Source organism: Pyrgilauda ruficollis, unplaced genomic scaffold (assembly GCF_017590135.1).
Source record: "Pyrgilauda ruficollis isolate IOZ18807 unplaced genomic scaffold, ASM1759013v1 scaffold7, whole genome shotgun sequence".
NCBI lineage: Eukaryota > Metazoa > Chordata > Aves > Passeriformes > Passeridae > Pyrgilauda > Pyrgilauda ruficollis.
This window is the reverse complement of record NW_024528821.1, coordinates 10,131,251-10,149,820: the sequence shown is the minus strand read 5'-3', so window position 1 is coordinate 10,149,820 and position 18,570 is coordinate 10,131,251. Positions and strand designations below refer to the sequence as shown.

The 18,570-nt window shown below is 40.1% G+C and overlaps 1 protein-coding gene across 3 annotated transcripts in view; it reads right to left on the bottom strand.

Annotated features, from left to right (window-relative positions):
* Positions 1 to 18,570, bottom strand: part of COL4A5 (collagen type IV alpha 5 chain) — a 74,200-nt gene that overhangs the window by 38,668 nt on the left and 16,962 nt on the right. For all 3 annotated transcript variants that reach the window (XM_041485276.1, XM_041485277.1, XM_041485278.1), the window contains exons 2-13: positions 13,263 to 13,322; positions 8,261 to 8,350; positions 6,961 to 7,005; positions 6,168 to 6,212; positions 6,000 to 6,062; positions 5,197 to 5,250; positions 4,482 to 4,508; positions 3,172 to 3,252; positions 2,079 to 2,141; positions 1,512 to 1,547; positions 1,385 to 1,426; positions 1,185 to 1,277 (exon numbers count right to left, since the gene is read on the bottom strand). In XM_041485276.1, the coding sequence (XP_041341210.1) occupies positions 1,185 to 1,277; positions 1,385 to 1,426; positions 1,512 to 1,547; positions 2,079 to 2,141; positions 3,172 to 3,252; positions 4,482 to 4,508; positions 5,197 to 5,250; positions 6,000 to 6,062; positions 6,168 to 6,212; positions 6,961 to 7,005; positions 8,261 to 8,350; positions 13,263 to 13,322 (699 nt within the window). The remainder of the gene's footprint in view (positions 1 to 1,184; positions 1,278 to 1,384; positions 1,427 to 1,511; positions 1,548 to 2,078; positions 2,142 to 3,171; positions 3,253 to 4,481; positions 4,509 to 5,196; positions 5,251 to 5,999; positions 6,063 to 6,167; positions 6,213 to 6,960; positions 7,006 to 8,260; positions 8,351 to 13,262; positions 13,323 to 18,570) is intronic.

Here is an 18,570-nt window from a genome sequence, read left to right as displayed (position 1 = left end):
CAAAATGTTACCTTGTGTTTTCTTAGAATTATAAAGACACATAATGCTCTACTTTCTGTCCTATCACCCAGTTACAGACAAAACCAGAGACCTTCCCAGGATGACTGTGCACTGCACAGCAGCACACAGTTCTAATTAATGCCTTAGTGGTGCTTAATGCTCTTCTGAAAGGAAAAGTAACAAATGGTTTTGATCAAGATGAAGGGCAAAATTGCCCTACACCCTGCTCAGATAAAATACTGCTGTGTCCCAAAGCTTTCTTCTCTGACACATTTCCCAAGATAAGAAGGTGGAAAGGAAGAAACTGATGCAAACACTGATGGAAGAAACTAATAGTTTACAGTTCAGTTACTACAGTGACATTTGCAAAATAGCCAGAGCACAAAAATGTGCTTTCAACACTTTCCTCAAAGTATCTACCTCAACTCTTCCATTACCCAGGGTGGTATTTGAGAACATCACAAAAACTTCAAGGCAAATGTGACATCCAGGCACCCAGGATCCTGCTGGTTTTGCTCAGACTGTCTGTGGCACTCAGAATTAAACAAAACTGCAGAATGTTCCCAGTGAAAAAGAAAGAGAAAAAAGTGTAATAACTTAAAAAATGCTAACCCTCCCAATGACCTTCTGGCATTTATGGGTAGGGAGGGATCCATACCAATCAAACCAGTACTTTGAGCTTACTTGTAACAATATGGCTGATATTTACTTTTGAGATGCCAGAAACAGGGAAAGCACTTTATTCAGACCACAAGGAATAAAGATCTTGGGGCATCACTACTAACAAAAAAAGACGAAATTGAATTAAAATTTTTGAAAGACTTCTTCACAATGGATGACACAGCTGGTTAATTAGTGGGAATCTGAATCCCCAGACTGCTTTGAAAATTGCAATTCTGGGTGTTCCAAAGAATGGGAGTATTTTAACTGCTTTTAATGTTACTGTGAACTGCTTTTAGAGAGTTTCTTTAGAATAGTTATTTTACAAAGGGAAGTAAAAAACTAATGTGACTGGCATGATTTCTATTAAAGGAAAAGTACTCAGGCCTGGAATATTCAGTACTCTGAGGAAAAAAAAAATAGAACCTCTGCAGTAAGCAGGATGTGAGCATACATGAGCCAAACCAACAGAGGCTGCAGCCTGATCACACCCCCACCACAGATAGGTGTAGTGTCCCACTCACCTGATCTCCTTTCTGAAACTCAATGTCATTTGGTCTTTTCTGTTCTCCAATTTGTCCTGGTGGCCCTGGAGGTCCCTGAAGACCTTGTTCACCCTAATGTGTAGGAAGATGCAGCTTGTTACAGGCAATAAAAACAAAAATGGCAAGCATAAGTATTTTGAAAGTAATAAGTAAGAATATCATTATGATCACCTACTCACTTTTTCACCTTTGGGTCCTTGGAAATTCAAACCCATATTACCCTGCAAAAAGTATAACTCATCAGCCCACAGAAATCACAAACAGAAGGAGAAAGAAAACAGTTCATCAATATGAGAAAGACAGTACCTTGGGTCCTGGCAGCCCTGGTGGGCCAGGAGGTCCCTAATGAAAAAGGAAACCAAAAAACAAGTCACTTAAAAGCACTTTACAAACCCCTGTAGAAAAAAAAAAAAACCCCAACAATATCGCAGCTTTGATGCCTGTGAATTATCTCCATGCTGACAAGGCACCTTGTCTGCCTTTGAAAACTCAAGCTATTCAACTTCACAAATATGTAAGAGACCAGTTCTTCCCTTAAGTGAGACCATAAAATGAAATTGAACAGTCAGGTATTAAACACCATAGTCTAAATAAGCTAAATCTTGTCTCATGTTTCACATTAAGAAGCCGGCACAATGATTCAGCACAACTTAAAGCAAAAAGATGTCTGGGAACAGGTTGTTTCAGAATTATGCTGTTTAAAGGTGCCCAGTAACAGCTCCAGGCTGAACTGAATGTGTGCTTGCTGTGATCCTCAAACCAAGTCCTGACTGCCATGATCTCTGCATTTTACTGACCTGCCTCTGAGAACCCGAAATGAAATAGTAACTGTCCCATTTAAGGCTTTAAGAGTAAAAGGTTAAAGAAACTTACCGTCAAACCTGGGGGCCCTAGAGGGCCAACTGGGCCTGGTATTCCCACGGAGCCAGGGGGGCCCTGTTGAGGAAGGGGAGGAGGCCATGAGAGGCATCTTTTTATGAAAAAACCCCAGTGAGAGCTTTAAGCTCAAATAACCCAAACAGCTGGCATCCCATCCATGTCAAATCAATGTAGCTGACCACTAACCTACCAATCTGTCCTTGGGGAAAGGCCTAAAGAGATGTACATCATGTTAGGAGAGTTCTGCTCTTAACATCAATGCATCTCTTTGGCTCAGAGAGGGGAATGCTTTTTGGTTTGTTTTGAACGACTTTTGCACTTTCTTTCTCTTCACGCACTGAGAGAGAACAACAAAACACTTTGTATTTGTGATTCCTCCCAGCCAGAAGCAGACAATAGGGAAGCACAGATCAGAGGAGCAGAAATGCTAACAGGCTCAGTCTGGTCACAGAATAGTGGGGCTTGCCTCTCTGCACCAGGAAATGGGAGTCTGGCTCCTGCCCAGTTCAGACTGATAGACTCATTTTCGGCTCCCCTTGCTCTTCCACTAAAGCAATGAATGGCTCAGTGGGGAAGCACAGGGCCTGGAGTCACTAGCTGTTTTCACAGAGCACTGCTGGGAGAGCACAAACACTGTTCAGGAGGTGCAACATGAGGAGAACAGCTGAGGCACTACCCTATCCTTCCCACCACCCAAAACAGCAGCTACAGCCAGAAAGCCAGATGTGACCGACTCAGGGTAAAGAAGGGAAGGGAACTCCAGAAGTGATACAAAGAATGTCTAGGAAGGGGGAAGAGACAGGGAAAGCAGAGAAGCAAATCAGTAACTGAGTACTGCTGTCTGCTGGATACCACCCTCCTGACCAGGGGACCATTCTGGCTTCTGTGGGTCACCCTGTTAAGAGCAATATAGAATCACACACTTTCCCTCAAGCCATAAGTCAGAGGTACATTAAATGTGAGCCCTGCACCTTCAAGAAAACATATGAATCCCCAAGCATCAAGTTGCCAGTTTTCCTGTAATAAGAGTACTTTTCATATTATCTTTTTGGCAGAACACAGCCTAGTAATACTTTAGGCAACTTACAGGTATTCCTGGAAGACCTGGAAATCCTGGGTCACCCTTCTGTCCTGGCAGCAAGGATGTAATTATTTCACCTGCTTCACCCTAGAAAAAAATACAGTTGACTTTAATTAACAACACATTTTACAATTCCTTACCACCATTTTGGCTCCAAAGGGCACATAGTGGCTTCTAAGACTCTAAGAGACTCTGAGCTATGCCACACCCTGGCAGTGCACCTTCATATAAGCACTAGATTCTCCAGGAATAGCTCTGCTTAGGAGAGATGAAGATTCTAAATGGTTAAACTAACAACTATTAAATTTATTTTGTACAAAGATAGCAGCATTGCTTTAAATTCCAAAATATTAGGGGATTGAAACACAAATTCTTCACAAAAGAAACATTCCAGCTTCATGTGAAAGCAGTGGATAGGACACAACAGAAAAAAGGCTCATTCAGCTTTTTGCAATGTCCCAGCTCATGAGATTAATGCTGAGTGTGCTGCTACAACAATTATGCTTTGTGGTCCATATTGAAGTAATTTCTTATTGATTTCAGGGAATATCTTTGTTTTGAAAGTATATGTTCTGACGAGACTGTCTTTTAATATTTTGAAAACAACTGGGAAGAAAACTGAGAAAATTGAAAAACTGGGAAGAAAACAACCGTGAAGAAAAAACAGCTAAAACAGACAATTTGGCTTAATAGTCCAAATTTTCCAGTACCAGTGTTATGCTATCCTGTCAGGAGTTTAACAGTGTAATTCTGTCAGTCAAGTTTCCTCCTAAATAGATCTCAATCAAAACTGATGTTTTGGCCCATGCTCAATTGGTCAAAGGTACAACAAAACCCTTAAAAAATAAAAGGTTCAACATCAGATCATGAGACTCTAGATTAGGAGAAAAGGTCACCTATGTAATATGTAGAGTACGAAAAACCATTTTCAAAAGAACAAAGATGTTGTACTATTCTTGCCACTGGGGTGACTATTGTTTAGTCTTTAGGAGTGTTTTGAGTATGCACAAGCAGACTAATGGTTCATTTGGGTGCTTGTAGACATTTTGTTAACTTGATGCCTCAACACTGACCCTTCACAGTCCCAAGGAAACAGCTTCAGGAAACACTCTGCTACTCCTCGAGCTACTGACCCAAGCAAAGCTACTGCAGAATTTCCAGTTAGCTGCACTGGGGTGGCCTGGAAACACCAGGAATGTCACCCAGGTTCCAGGGGATGCACACAGTCTTGCATGAAACAAGCAGGTTACTCATGGCAGATCCCACTGCACACCCATGTCTGGTAAGTACCTGGTGTGAGAGTACAGCACACTCACCTTCATACCTGGCAGCCCAGGGGGTCCCTTTGTTGAAAAGAAAGAAACGAACAAACAAAAAAAACCAGATCAATAGAAATAAATCACTGGTATGTTGTTTGCAAACCACTAATCAGATCTACACCATGAGGCAAACAAAGACAGGAACTTATAACAATATATGGAACAGGGGAAAATAAATTTTTAATGAACTTCAGAATCAAATGGAAAAATTAGAGAAGTACTTTCATAGTTAATGTAGAGCATTAGAAGGATTACATTTCCCTTTCTTAGCAATTTGTTTCTATGTTGCCCCCTATTATCTATCCTGTCTACTACATCTCTGCTTGTACTTTGGTTCTGACAGTCACTTTGCTGTCTCCTTGTGCTTTATACAAAAACCACCCTACCTTGTCTCTTTTTTCTGACCGATTAATCACCAGTAATACTCTTCAGCTATACAAAATCTTCCTTCTCTGACACATATGCATGCATTTGTATTTTTCTGCAGGTAGTAAAGCATTTCAGCATGTGAGAATTCAAAGCGGTTTTTAAGCTTTACCACAGCATGTAGCAGAAAAACTCACTTTCATTGGACATTTAAAATGCTCTGATTAAATATTTAAGAAAATCCTATTTATTAAAAGAAAAACTGCAAAAAGAGGCTGATATTTATCTTATTTTTCACAGTAGAAGTCTTTCAGTGGATTACAAGATTGGGAAATCTTTTACTTACAGGAGGCCCTTGTAAACCAGGAAAACCTGGACTGCCTGGGAATCCACGCTCTCCCTTAGGGATGAAGTAAATTATTAGCCAACACCAAACCAAAACATAACAAAACCAGATAAACAAATTTTGATTCAAAAGTCTAGTTTGTTAGCTTAGGACTCCAGAAGAGAAAATTGTATTGGAACAAGATAGAATAATCACTTAGTTAATTCATACAACTGATGGAAACAATTTCCAGAGTCAGGTGTTTCTGCACACTTCCAGGCAAAGTACTACACTACAGAGATGGAAAACTCACAGAATGCTATAGAAAATCAACTTCTCTCTAGGAAAATCTCAACATGAAGCTAAGTAGCACATCAGAATGAAATTACTCCCTCCAACATAGACACTGAATCAGTATTTTTAATAGAATATTAAAAATCAATAATTAAAAAGTCTCACTGTTAAGTAATGAGTTTTTCTTGGTAGCAGGAGCCTACTACAATGAGGAGACACAGCATCTGAGGTAATTATCAGACACCTCTCAGCTGTAACTTATACAAGTAAGGATTAGAACACAGAGTTCAACTACAGTGGCTGCAGAGCACACAGTGCTGTGTCTTGGTGCTGGCAATTTCAGGCAAAGCTTGTGCTTTAAATACCAGACCATGACTCCTTCTCTCAATGAGTTATCTAGGGATTACCTTCACAACTCAGTAACAGCAAGTACTGTTGCACACAACAGACTAAACCTACTGGGTACAGCCAGGAGAACAAGAGCTTTTTACTCTATTATTGTTGCATTAAGATTTTTTAAGGAATTCCACCTTAGTTCCATTGCATCCTGGGATACCCTGAGGTCCTGGTGGCCCATCTTGTCCTGGCAATCCCTTTAAGGTAGAAAAGGGAAAGAAGAGTTAGAGTGCAGGATGCTCTTCTGGGCTTGAAAGACAACAGGGAACAGATTTGTATCTACACAGCCCATTGCTACTCACAGGCAGTCCTGGTGTTCCTGGAAACCCGGGAAGCCCTGGTGGACCCTAGGAGGAAATTAACCATGTGCTTGAAATAGTATGGTATGAATGGGTGTGCAAAAGGATTTACCAAGACGTCACTAAATATAATTTATTTGTGCAGATGTAAGTAAAGACAGACAAACATCTGAATCACCTCTAAAACAAAAAAACAACAAAAAAAAAAAGAATGTCATGCTGACATGGCATTCAAAGTTCTTACCAATCTTTCAGGGAAATAGCCACAAAAACATAGAAAAGACAATGCAGAACTACTAAAGTAATAGATTAGAGATATGAAGAGAAAATAAATAAACACTCATGGTGTGAAAAATGGATGTAGCCCAATGAAGTCAGATGTATCAATTATTACCAGATGAGGTGTCTGACAGAAAAAACAAAGGCACAAAATCTAAAGGACTTCCAGACAAGTCCACCCCTCCTGTATGTACCATAGACATACTGCCTCTACTTCAGAATACACTGAAACAAAAGTACTGGCACTTGCTTAGGACCTGTGTTGCAAAACAGATCAAATGAGTATTGGGGCTGCTCTCCCTAAACAGTTCATGAAATAGAAACAATAAGTAAGATAGTATTGCTCATGCAATCTTGTATTAATTACAAAAAGCAGTACCATTTCTTATGGTGGGTAGATTGCTCTTCAGATTTAAGTCAATTTTTTTTCTTGTCAATCACCACTCCTGGTAGGACCCACCCACTGCCTGTTGGTCTTTATTCCAACATATCAACCTAACACTGCATCCATACTTACTCTGATTCCTTTGGGTCCAATAGGCCCTGGAAGACCATCGTCACCCTAAAAAACAACAAAACAACAGAAACAAACAAGACCCCACACTCAGGCTGCAGTTTGTGTTTCTATCAAACCAAACAGCAAACCTTAACTTTCTCCTACACGTTCACAGTAAGTGGGCTAAAAGTTATAGTAGCTGCCATTTCCTGAGTTAAAGGGCTCAAAGTGATTTTAACTTAAAGCAGTTGTTCCAGCTGATTAACCATGCCTTAGAGGAGAGTTTTCCTGAAGGCCAGGGCGCTGCCAGCCTCAGCTCCGCCCGGCACGGAGCATCCATCCTCCAGCGGCCCCTCGCGGGCAGAGCGGGGCAGCCGCGACCCAGCTCGGCTCGGACTGCTCGAGTTACTCTGCACCACGGTCATCACACAACCACAACGCACAGCTCTGCATCAAAACCTTAAGAAAATGCGTTTATGGAATAAAAGTGTAGCTAAAGTTTCTAGTCCAAGACCTCTGTGCTGTTTCACTCTTGTTATATCCAATTAATCTTCTCTTTCAGTGTAGACCTCCTTTATTTTTTTTCTTATCACCTGCCTATTTTTTTCTTTTGCTTCTTTATGTGTTTTCTGTAAGGTTTATACTGTGATCATTTACAAAACAAATGGCAGATCCTGGCTACCCTTATGTATGTTAAAGGCAAATATATTCAGAGGAATTTTACTGCTGAATTACACAATCTGAGTGTAAGGATGCAATTCAGTAGTAAACAGAAGTAAATGGAACCCCCCCAGGGAAAGCCAGGAGCATTCCTCAGCTCTCTGCACACGGGTTCAACGAGGCTCTCATTTGCATCACCCCACCCAAACCCAGCCCAGGAATCCCATCCCAGGAATGCCAAGAGTTGCAAAAAAAAAAGTTTACCTACATGGTGGGAGCCTGAAGGGCAGCTGAGAGCAAAACTCTGCTCTTATCAGTAAACTCAGCTAAGCCAGGATCTCCTTAGTGCAAGGACTAACAAAGCTGCATCACAGCACCTTGCCAAACCTGTTCTTTGACCCTAATGGGCAGCACCCAGTGAAAGGCAGTGCTGGAAAGCACCTGTGTGGGTGAAGAACTGCTCAGGAAACTCAGAGCAATCTTTTTCCACTGGCTGACTATTCAAACTAACCACCCAAAAAACCTGTTATATCCCAACAGCTGAAGATTTTACCAATGAAACCAATGATAATCAGGAGTTCTGGAATTGCTTAGGATCAGCATTACAATTAAGCTAACACTGCCCAGCACCTTCATACCGTTCAAGTGAGTTGGGACTTACCTTTGAGCCTCTTGGACCAGGTGGTCCTTCTGGTCCTGGAAATCCAGGCAAACCTGGCTGTCCTTCCAAGCCTGGGAATCCTCTTTCACCCTACAAAAAGAATAGGTGGTGGTGGAGGTGAAATATGACCAGAAAAAAAAAAAAAAACAAAAAAGAAAAATTTAGAACACACAATATCTTTCTGTAGGAAGTCATCACACTGACAAACTAACAGTGACTAAACATCTCACCTGCTTAACTGAAGAAATGCCTGAACACAGACAGATTTACCTTCAATTACAGCACTCAAACTGATTTCACAGGTTTACATGTTTTCATAGGGTGTTCTCCCCTGCAAACCCAATAAAAATACTTCTGCATGCTGTAGAGCTGGTCAGCTACCTCATCTGGAAAGTGACATTTTTACTATTTCAGGCCAGGATATTAAAGGGTTAGCATGTCCCTGAAGGAGAGAAAATGAGGAATTTGGGAGTGCCAAAGAAAGAAAACTTTAGGCAAAAGCAGATTTTGGAGCAAGCTCTGGCATGAACTGTGTTTGCACACTGAAAAAAACACATCTGTGTACAAGAGGCACGTCAGATGTGTGAGGGGCAAGCCAGGCTGGAGTGCCTCCTAATCTCAACTTGGTCACTCTTACTCACGTTTCTGTTACAGCAAGTAGCACCTACAAATCGTTCTAGAACAGAGTTTTAGCAGAGAGTTGGCCTTGTGTGCCATCTGAGGCTGAAGAACTGTTCCCTAAAATGCAGCTATGCCAAGGTCTCCCCTCCAAACAGCCATGGAATGGGGAAGCCAAGGCCTCCAAAGAAAGAGAAACATCAAGTCAAAAGCTAAGAGGAACAGAAGAGGCAACAACAGATGCTAGTGAACTGTAGCATTGAAACTGAAATGAGCATTTTCCAAGCCCACTTTGAAAGCGAGCAGCAAAAATGAAAGCTCTGCATGAGGAAACTGTTGCCAGGGCAACTTCTGTGGAGTTTGCCAGCAAATTACCCCCAAAAGCAAACAGATTATTTGAAGGACTGTTGGGGGCAGCTGAGAGAGTACATCAGACACATCCTAAGGGAACTTACCTCAAAGTTAAAATAATTACAGTGGAAGTAGCTGCACTATAATCCCTATTTTTGATTAAAAATTGGTTAAAGAAATGTGAGCAAATTTTGTGGGCAGAGAAACTATGCTGATCCAGTTCTCTTTAGGTTTTTTAACTGTCTTCTACTTAAACCTTAAGCCTATAGATGATTCCACAAGTGACAACCATTTTCAGATGTTGCTTCTGCCTCCAGATTTTTCCTATTGCCCACACCATACTGATTTTTATGAAGATTTGGATGCTACAAATTTGGCAGGAAAAAAATGCCTGCTCACTTCAGGAACATACTGAAACAGAAAAGAAATTTAACAAGTCTTCCACAAAAAGTCAGTGCCAAAAAAGACATTATATTGTTGGGGATAGAATGTGATTGAAGTCCCTGGTTTAGTGTGCAATAAATTTTCTTATAAATTCAAAAGCTCACTAGTCAGTTTTGTTTTCACAGAAAGAACTGAGGAAGGTTGGATACTTCTTGTTTCAAACTGGAAGCTACTAAACTAAAACATAAATAGCAAAGGTTTAGGTCAACTCAGATCTCCTCTTCCAATCCTGAAAATACAGGATTGTTTCCATAGCAAAATAAAGCTGCCCCAGCTACAAACAATCATTTGCTTGGGGAATGGGCAAGGAGTCAGATTCTGATCTCAATTGCCCTCAATCAACTACACCAATATGGCAAAACCGTCAGCTCACGAGCCTGAACATGACTGTTGCTTGGGGCATAGAAAGAAAAAAATATAGCTGGAAAACACCCTAAAATTATGCTTTGCTGCAGCAAGATATAGCCAATTAAACAGGGATACAGAAAAGTTTGGCAGAGCTCCATGTACTCCAATAATAGGACACAAGCAGGGATAGATGCAGTTTTAAAGCATGGACAAGTAATTCACATTTCTAGACTTTGTTCTCCAAAAACCCATATTTATAAATAGACAGTATGGGGAGAGAAACCAGAATTACTTACATTGATGTGAAATACTCATGGCAAAAAAATATAAATTAAAAATTGGAACAAAAAAACCCCCCAAAACCCAGAAAAGCAGTAGTTGAAGAGCCCATTTTAATGTCCAAACACATTCAAGAACGTGGCTGTAACATTTGATAAGGGTGGCACATACTTGCTTCCTGTCCTTGCTACAAAAACAGTGAACTTTTTTTTAAAAAGAGTCCAAAGTTAAGTCACAGTTAACTATGGGTGGCTGCTTAAAACTAAATTAATGTACAAATGTCCATAGTAATATTAAGATACACAGCATGGAAGAAGTGATGCCACAGCCACCCATATTGTTCTCCACCTTTATAAATAACAGGGTGAATGTAATTCCTGCCTCACATTACAAGGCTAGCCAACAAATTCTTCCTCAACTCCAAGAGCACTAATTCAACACATTTAAAACTACAGTATCTAATCAAGACAAACACAGAAATCCTCTCTGACAGGACTTGCATTCTTCAAAACATATCACTCCTGGTTCACAGGTCACTGCAGAAAGAAGCAGTATTGGGTTTGGAAACTTAGATCAAATGTATAACTAAGTGATAAATGGTGAGGGATCCAGCTAATCATCTCAGGACAGCCCTTGACATCTTGTAGTAGCACAAGAATCTAGGAAGATTCAAACAACAATTCAAAACCTCAGCAAACCAAAGCAAAGAATTTATAAGATAAAGCACTAGAATTTCAATCACAGATCTTGGGGCCCCCCAGAGCTGAACTGCTGAATCCAGCAATGCATCAAATACTGAGGGCTTTGTAATTATAGGGCAACTAACAATGAGCTGTGCACATGTAACAAGTTCCACTAGCAACACACCATACCTAGGAAATGTGGGCTTTGCTTTTCATCCTTCCTTTACATAAGGTACATGATGGTCTCCAAGCTTCAGAGGGACTGTTTAAAAACCCTCTGACATGCTTCAGGATTATGCTGTGTTTACCTTGGCTGCAGTGGAAATGAATGACAGTTCCCCAATTTCATATCCATTCTAAGCACAGATTGCATTAAATCCACATTAACCAGACAACAGCTACTTGCTCAGTGAATTCACAAAAAAAGCTGTGACAAGTGCCAAAAAAAAAAGGTCAACTTAGAATGCAGAAAGGTTCTCCAAAGTTGTACCTGCAATAACTGTAATGGACATAGAAATCTGATCTTTAAGTGATTTCAAACTGAACCTGAAATTACTTGTGACTAGTTAGGATGCATTTAGTTTGGGCACCAGCATCTGAGATCCTCTAGGAACATTAACCAGGTTCATGTTTGGCTAACCAAATCTAACTTGGAAATCTTGCCACCAAGGGAATACCATTCTTCACTAGGTATGTAAATAGGGAATGTACTCAATGAACTAAAAGCAAGTAAATGCCAAGGAATGACCTCATCTGTCTGGAGCTATCTGGATGGCAGGTGTGGCATTGAGCATTACCTTGAATTTTGGACAGTTGCCTTGTTTAACCTGAGCCAATAGTAAAACTCTGCAATTATAGTGCCAGTGCCAGTGTTTTGAATTACTTTTGTTCATTTAAAGTTCCATTTGTTTATGCAAGTCAAAAATCACCCTTGAAATGTGTCAGAAATTAATCTAGAGCACTGAAACCCTCCTTGAACCTTGCCAAGATAGGGTAAGTAGTTTGGTAAGACATGCTTCTCAAACTCTGTTATCAGTTCACATCTTTAAGACAGCTCCACTGTATCTCAAGCAAACTTTTACAAGACTAAGAGTGGAAGCATTTTGAGCAGCCTCTGCCCCTTGCAGTGATCACATCCCATTCATTCCCCGTGACAACAGCAGCTACATGGGAACTATTTAAACACAATTTACTCCCAACCAGGCTCCCCCACACTGGAGAAAGAACTGAATACTTGCTCACAGTACTGAGCTGGTTATCTACAGCGCATTGTACCTGAAAGAAATGCTGGCACCTGCTGTTCCTCAAAGGAAAAAATTGTAAAACAGTAAGAAATAATGCTGACAAACTTGAAGTACTGTACAGATATAATGAGAACAGGCAGTGAGAAGTCAAAGCTGCAAAGGAAGAAGGAAAGCTCCAACATGTCAACATGCATCTCTCAGCCTGAGGATACCATCTGGGCAGACCAAAACAGCTGGCTGCACCTGAATGAGGCACACTGAGATGCTTTTTGCAGTGGGGATGGTTTTTAGTCTGCTTGATCCAAGAATACATGTTTGGCCTTTAACTAGCTGCTTACTTGGGTGGCAGCTAACTGTGTTGGGAAAGCTGTATTTGAATTTTGTCACTGCCATGGTCCAGCTCATATCTAGACAGTGACAGCAATCATCATCTTTGCATACAGCTGTACAAATTAAGAGGTGAAAAGCAGTACAAGTCCAGAACACATTAGTGAGCATCAACTACTTATGAACTGACAGTGCAAGAAAAGAGAGAAAACAACCCACACTCACTCAATTTTAAAATCCCACTGAAGCATTACTAGCACAGCCATTATGCTACATTCCACACCTCAGCCTGTCAACACAAAGTACTTGGTACAGGCAGGCCTTGCTGTAAATAGGAATTCTTTCTATTTTACTAGAATTTGTCTCTTCTGGTTTTTTTGTTTTTAATTTTTTTTTTTGTTTTGTTGGGTTTTTTTTTCCCAAACAGTCAGACAGATGGAAAAAATCTGTGCACTAATTCCCCATTCTTGAGAAAATAATGATATGAAAATCCTACACTGTCAGATGGACCAATCAGTCTGACTCAATATCTGACTGTTAATACAGATTTGCTCTTTGGTGCATGCTCACACTACCATCAAAGAAAAAAAGATACGAACAAGAAGCAAAGAACTATCATCCATAAGCTTCAGTTATCTGAAGCTGGCATATGATTCAGTGGTTTGTGTGCTGGTCTGACAGTTAAAAAATAAAAAGAAGAATATTTACCTTTTCACCTTTTACTCCACTGCAATCACATTTGGATAAAGATGTACATCCATGGCAAGCCTTGAAAACATAAGGGGAAAATTATTTTTAATTGGCATAAGACTAGATGAAGTATTTAATGTTATCACAAAAAGTTAAAAAGTTTGTCTAAAAAGTAAACCTACAAAGTTTGTGCTCCAGCCATTATACAAGTGTTCAAAGCAGACACAGTTAACTGAAAGTTCAATCACCTTTAATGATATCTGTGTTTGTTTGTAAGTATTTTACAGTTCATTTTGGACTTCCAAATTTATGCTTAAGCAGTACAATGCAACACCTATAGCCAAAAGCACCAGCACTTTATAAAACAGGCTCTTCAGCACATCTCCAACTGAGGAGAGCCCAGTTATGCTTCTCACCAGTAGATGTCAGGTTTTGCACAAGAGTTTAAATCAAGCCTGAAGGTTATGAGCACATCTGTGACAGTTGTTAGACAAATACTTACTATGTAATTAAGTCTTCCCCCCATAGCTCAGTTACTGAGAAAAGACATGTAAAAACCTCTAGATTTGATGGAGCTGCATTCCCACACCAGTGCAAAGCTTGACAAACCAGCTACAACAGTCTCTAGCATAAGGTGACAGTCAGGTGGCTGATGACAGCTGGATTTCAAGGAGTTCAGAGAAGAGGGATATACAAGTATGGTTCACAGAGAAGATCCCAGTTAAATAACCCTCCCATACCACATTTGCTTAGATTGTATTCTTCCACCCCCATTTTAGCATGGGATATTCATTAGAGCCCTGTGTTGACCTCAGATTAACAAATGTGTTTACAGAAGTGAGATTTCTAGAATAAATCCTCTTTTTTGGTAGAATATTTCCACATAATACCTGTTTCAGACCTTTTCATAGTTAAAAACCATGAGCCATATTAGAAGATGCACTAGCTGAAATGCTTCAGGGTTCAACTTATTCTGAGAACAGGTACAGCAATGTATTAAAAACACAGAGCTGATGCTTTAAAAGATTGAAAAGCTGAGCATTTGGGGTCCTTCCCTTCAGTAATTGACAGAGAACATTATGCACAAAGTTTCAATCAAGGAAGAAACCAGCCAGTATGTCAGATCTGAAATACACCCACACTTGAATGCTGGCCTTCATTACCACAGAAGCATTTAGAGACATAACCCATCCCCTACCTGGCATTAGGAATGTCCTGGCTCTTAGCCTAAACATACTACCAACCATCAGATTGAAAATACAGAAGTAACTTCATTCACTTAGAGCTACAAAATCCCAGGATCAATTAAAGCATCTTGCAGCAAAAGGCAGAGCTTTGAGATTTAAGGCCAGCAGTGGTGGTACACAACATGACCAGAGTGTCTCTCCTGATCTTCCATGTGGCTTTTGTCACCAGTTTCTTGATGTTATGTATATGAAAACTCAAAATTCTTAGTTAACAGGGATTATTGAGCCATTTCCTAGAATGAAATTTCATCTTTCTAGCCCAGTTTTCACAGATCAGGCTGGACAAGCAATGAGGCCTGACCTCATGGCTGCCCCTGTTTGGAACGGGGTGTTGGGCTGGAAGTCCTTCTGATGCCCCCTTCAATCCCAGTTATCCTATGAATTTGGTGTCTGATCTCTTTCACTTTTAAAAATGGGTTTTGAAAAAGCAAGTTCCTTGTGAACCAGTTTTTGGATTAATCTCTAACAAAAGTTTAAAAGGGATTAACCTGAGTTACATGCAATATTCCCTTCCCTCACAGTACAAACCTTGCTCACTGTGCTGCAGCACTGATTCTGTGTTGCAAGGATGGAACAGTGAGAGCAACATGGAAAACCTCTGCTGCCTCCAAGAGGCGGGGGAAAATAATAAACTTAGGAAAACCCACCAAAAACTGTGGTAGAACACACAGGTTAAAATAGCACATACAGAAAAAGCATGATCAAGATGCTGCACAAAGAGAAGAATTCATTCAGCCTATGGAGCAGAAGAGACTCATTTAGTCTTCCTTACAACTTCCACAAAATATTTCTAATATAAATTTTTTCAGTTTTCAGGTACAAGGGAACTGTTGGGGTGAAAAAGGAGATAGGGAAGTTGGGAAGGAAAAGGATGGTGTGAGATTACACGGCCCCTTCACAAAACAAGTCAGAGGTGCACAATGTTGTGAAGGTGAGTTTTCGGACAATTAGGATCAGGAGTCTCTGCCCTTTGCTGCTGTATGCAGAAAGCTGCTTTGTCAGTGCTTACAGTGATTCAGCACCAAGACAAAACGAAATAGATCCAATTAATAAAACAAATGAAATAATTTGGTGTGGAAGGCATCACTCAAAGCAGGGCAGCTTAGGCAGTGTGCACAGGTCCTTGTTCAGTTGCACCTTGAATAACTACAGCGGTGGAGATACCACAACCCCTTCCTTATCCATTGTATCCATTAAAAGTTTCATACATGAAGTTTCTAAAAAATGTCCTTCTCTCCCTTACCTTGTTTGTACCAAAGTGCTTTAGGTTTAATCAATGTACGGGTTATTTTTAAACCTATGACTGCCTCCCAAAGCAATTTATATATTCACACTGGATTTCTCATGTTTTGAGTAACTTCTTAACCCACATAATTAGCCTGTCTTGGGGAGTCAGGAGTACTCACTGAATCTTTTTGACAAATGGTTTTGGATATCCAGTTCAGATGCATTATTTGCAGGAAGGAAATATGGTTTTTCTCAGACAGCAGTGAAGGGAAACTAAAGTAATTGTAATCAGAAAACTCTTCAAATACCCACTGTAATCAAATGTTAGTAAGTTTTTGGCTTAAATCCTGGGAAGATCTATTCACCCACAAGCTTATCAAGAAGTCCTCCTCCAGCAGAGTCACTTATCTTCCTGTACAAAAGCTGTGTTTGGCAGACTGCTTCCCATTTGCATTTACTTATAACTGCACCAAATTAAGGTATTCTTAATTAAACCGTCTGAATAAAAAAAAAAGCCCTGAAAATCTATATTATCTCAAGACCAATTCATGCCACTTAGAGGTCTTATTGCTGTATAGTTTAAAAAAAAACCCAAGGTAAAACATGATGGCACAAATAAAAAGAAAAGCTTAACGACCTACTCTGAGTGAAAGCCTTCTTCTTGTTTAGACTTTTCAGTAATCTCAAGGCCATATTTTTATTTTTTAACTTGGCAAAGCAAGCACAAAAATTGCACTACAGGAGATTGCATACTGCATAACAAGTTAGTACAAGTTTGAAAACCACTGAGCAGCCACAGGCTAGAGATTTTTGATGCCACAGAATCAGTTGTGTATCTCACATGAATGCCAAGGAAATCTAGGCTCCACACTATGCATAGGAACACTAGGAATTTCTCCTGCAAATGAACAGTTATCTACACTTCAATCACACAAAGAAAATGGATGCAATGACATTCCAAATGCAGAAAAATCTACATTAAGAGCAAGATTTAGATGGTTACCATCAGTGCTTTACCCATAGTAACCAGTTAACCATCACTAGTTATGAAAATGACGTGATCTTCTGGGTTTGCAGATATGGAAACCTGAATGACTCCAAACCTCAGGGGAACTCCAAGTTACACTTGGCACATGATGCAGTTGGAAAACCAAGCAAGGCCCTTGCCTTGTATTATTACCTGGCAGCCAGAAGCCTTCAGTAGCAGTTCAGTTCCTGGCTCTGGCCAGTAGGACACATTGTCTTAGGTGACAGAAGATAAAAAATATTTGATATAATAGCACATTGTATCTTGAGCATAAGGAGCTGGTCACAATCTCCATATCAATCAAAATCTTTTTGTTTTCAACTACACCAAGATGAATAAGGAATCAAAGCAGCTTTTAAGAACTCAAGACAAACTGCTTAGATTTGCTCCTTACTGTGCTCCTGTTGCCTCCCTGCTCATGTACCTGTAAAGATGAAGGCACTATCACTGCTTATTCCCTATGCTGTGACTTCTCCATAGCAAGACACAACCAAAGGCTCTAATTAATCTATTCAAGTTTAGCTAATCCTTTCACTGGATTTTCCTGACAGCTTCAACCCATTGAATCTGTGTGTAGAGAACAAGTTCTTTTCATTAGTATATAAAAGGAGGGATGGTATTGGTTTATTGGTCAAAGGACAATTCTTCCAGAACAAGCTTGGTCTTTTGTGTCTTACATGGACTGAGGAAAACTGCTTTATGCCACCAACAGAATGCAGTTTTGTTTGTTTGTTGTTTTTCAGTTTGAAGGAAAAAAAGCACACATTCCTACTCCTGGTTTGTTACAGTCAGCTCAGTGAAATCAATAGCCCAAGTCATCCTCAAAATGTGTTGTGGTTAAAAGCCTGTCTTATGCATTGGGCACATTCCACTCCTTTCTCATCAGGCCCAAAGACCTTGGTTACAAGACAATTTCAGCATATTCCATTCCCACCCCCCATCCCAGCTGCCACTCACAACAGTATTGGACAAAATGTTTGTAAAAACTACCAGGAAGACGAATGCTGCTGCTGGAGAGAACAGTAACTTGGGACTTTGCAAAACTCTGAAGTGAAAAAGAAGTGATTTACCACTACATACACACAGTTGCAGGGAAACCTAACAGCTAACAGTGCGCACATAGGGAGGGGTTTAAAAAAAACCCCAACACTAGAGTACTGCAATAATGGATTAGCATTAAAACATATAGGAGTTTAAGAGTAATTTAATACTCTTTCCATAAGCAAGAATAAAGAGGAAAGCCAATCATCTCCAAACCTTGACACTTACAAATTACCAGTCAAGAGAAGGTGAAGCACAGTTGGTGACTCAGTGAGAGTTCTGACATGACCCAAGTTGTTTACAAATAAATTCTCAATTCTGGTATCAGAGAACTGGATAAGAAAACGAAAAGAGAAATAGCTCAAACAATTTCTTTATTCTGACATCCTCCTTATGTATAATTTTATCACAAATCGAGAATTTCCTGTTTGACAACTCTTTTCTAGAGGAGCAAAGTGATATCACTGAATCCAGCCATGCAGTTTGTACTAACAGACTGCATGCTTTTCTTGAAAGCTCCATTCTGACAGCAGCAGGAGGTCAGAAAAGATTCAAAAGCCTGATTGTGGACAGCTGCTGATTTTAAATGCTGGTGTCACCTGTAATGCATTAAGACCCCCTCAGAGACTTAAATGATGAAGCTCCAGTGAGGTTTAACTTGCACACACTAACTTCATAAACAGATGTTGTCCTGAAGGGAACCAGACAGTTATTTGACACAACATTGTCAGCTGCCTCACCAGGTAAGGATTGTTCCCTCTAGTTGGAAAAAGATGAACAGGAA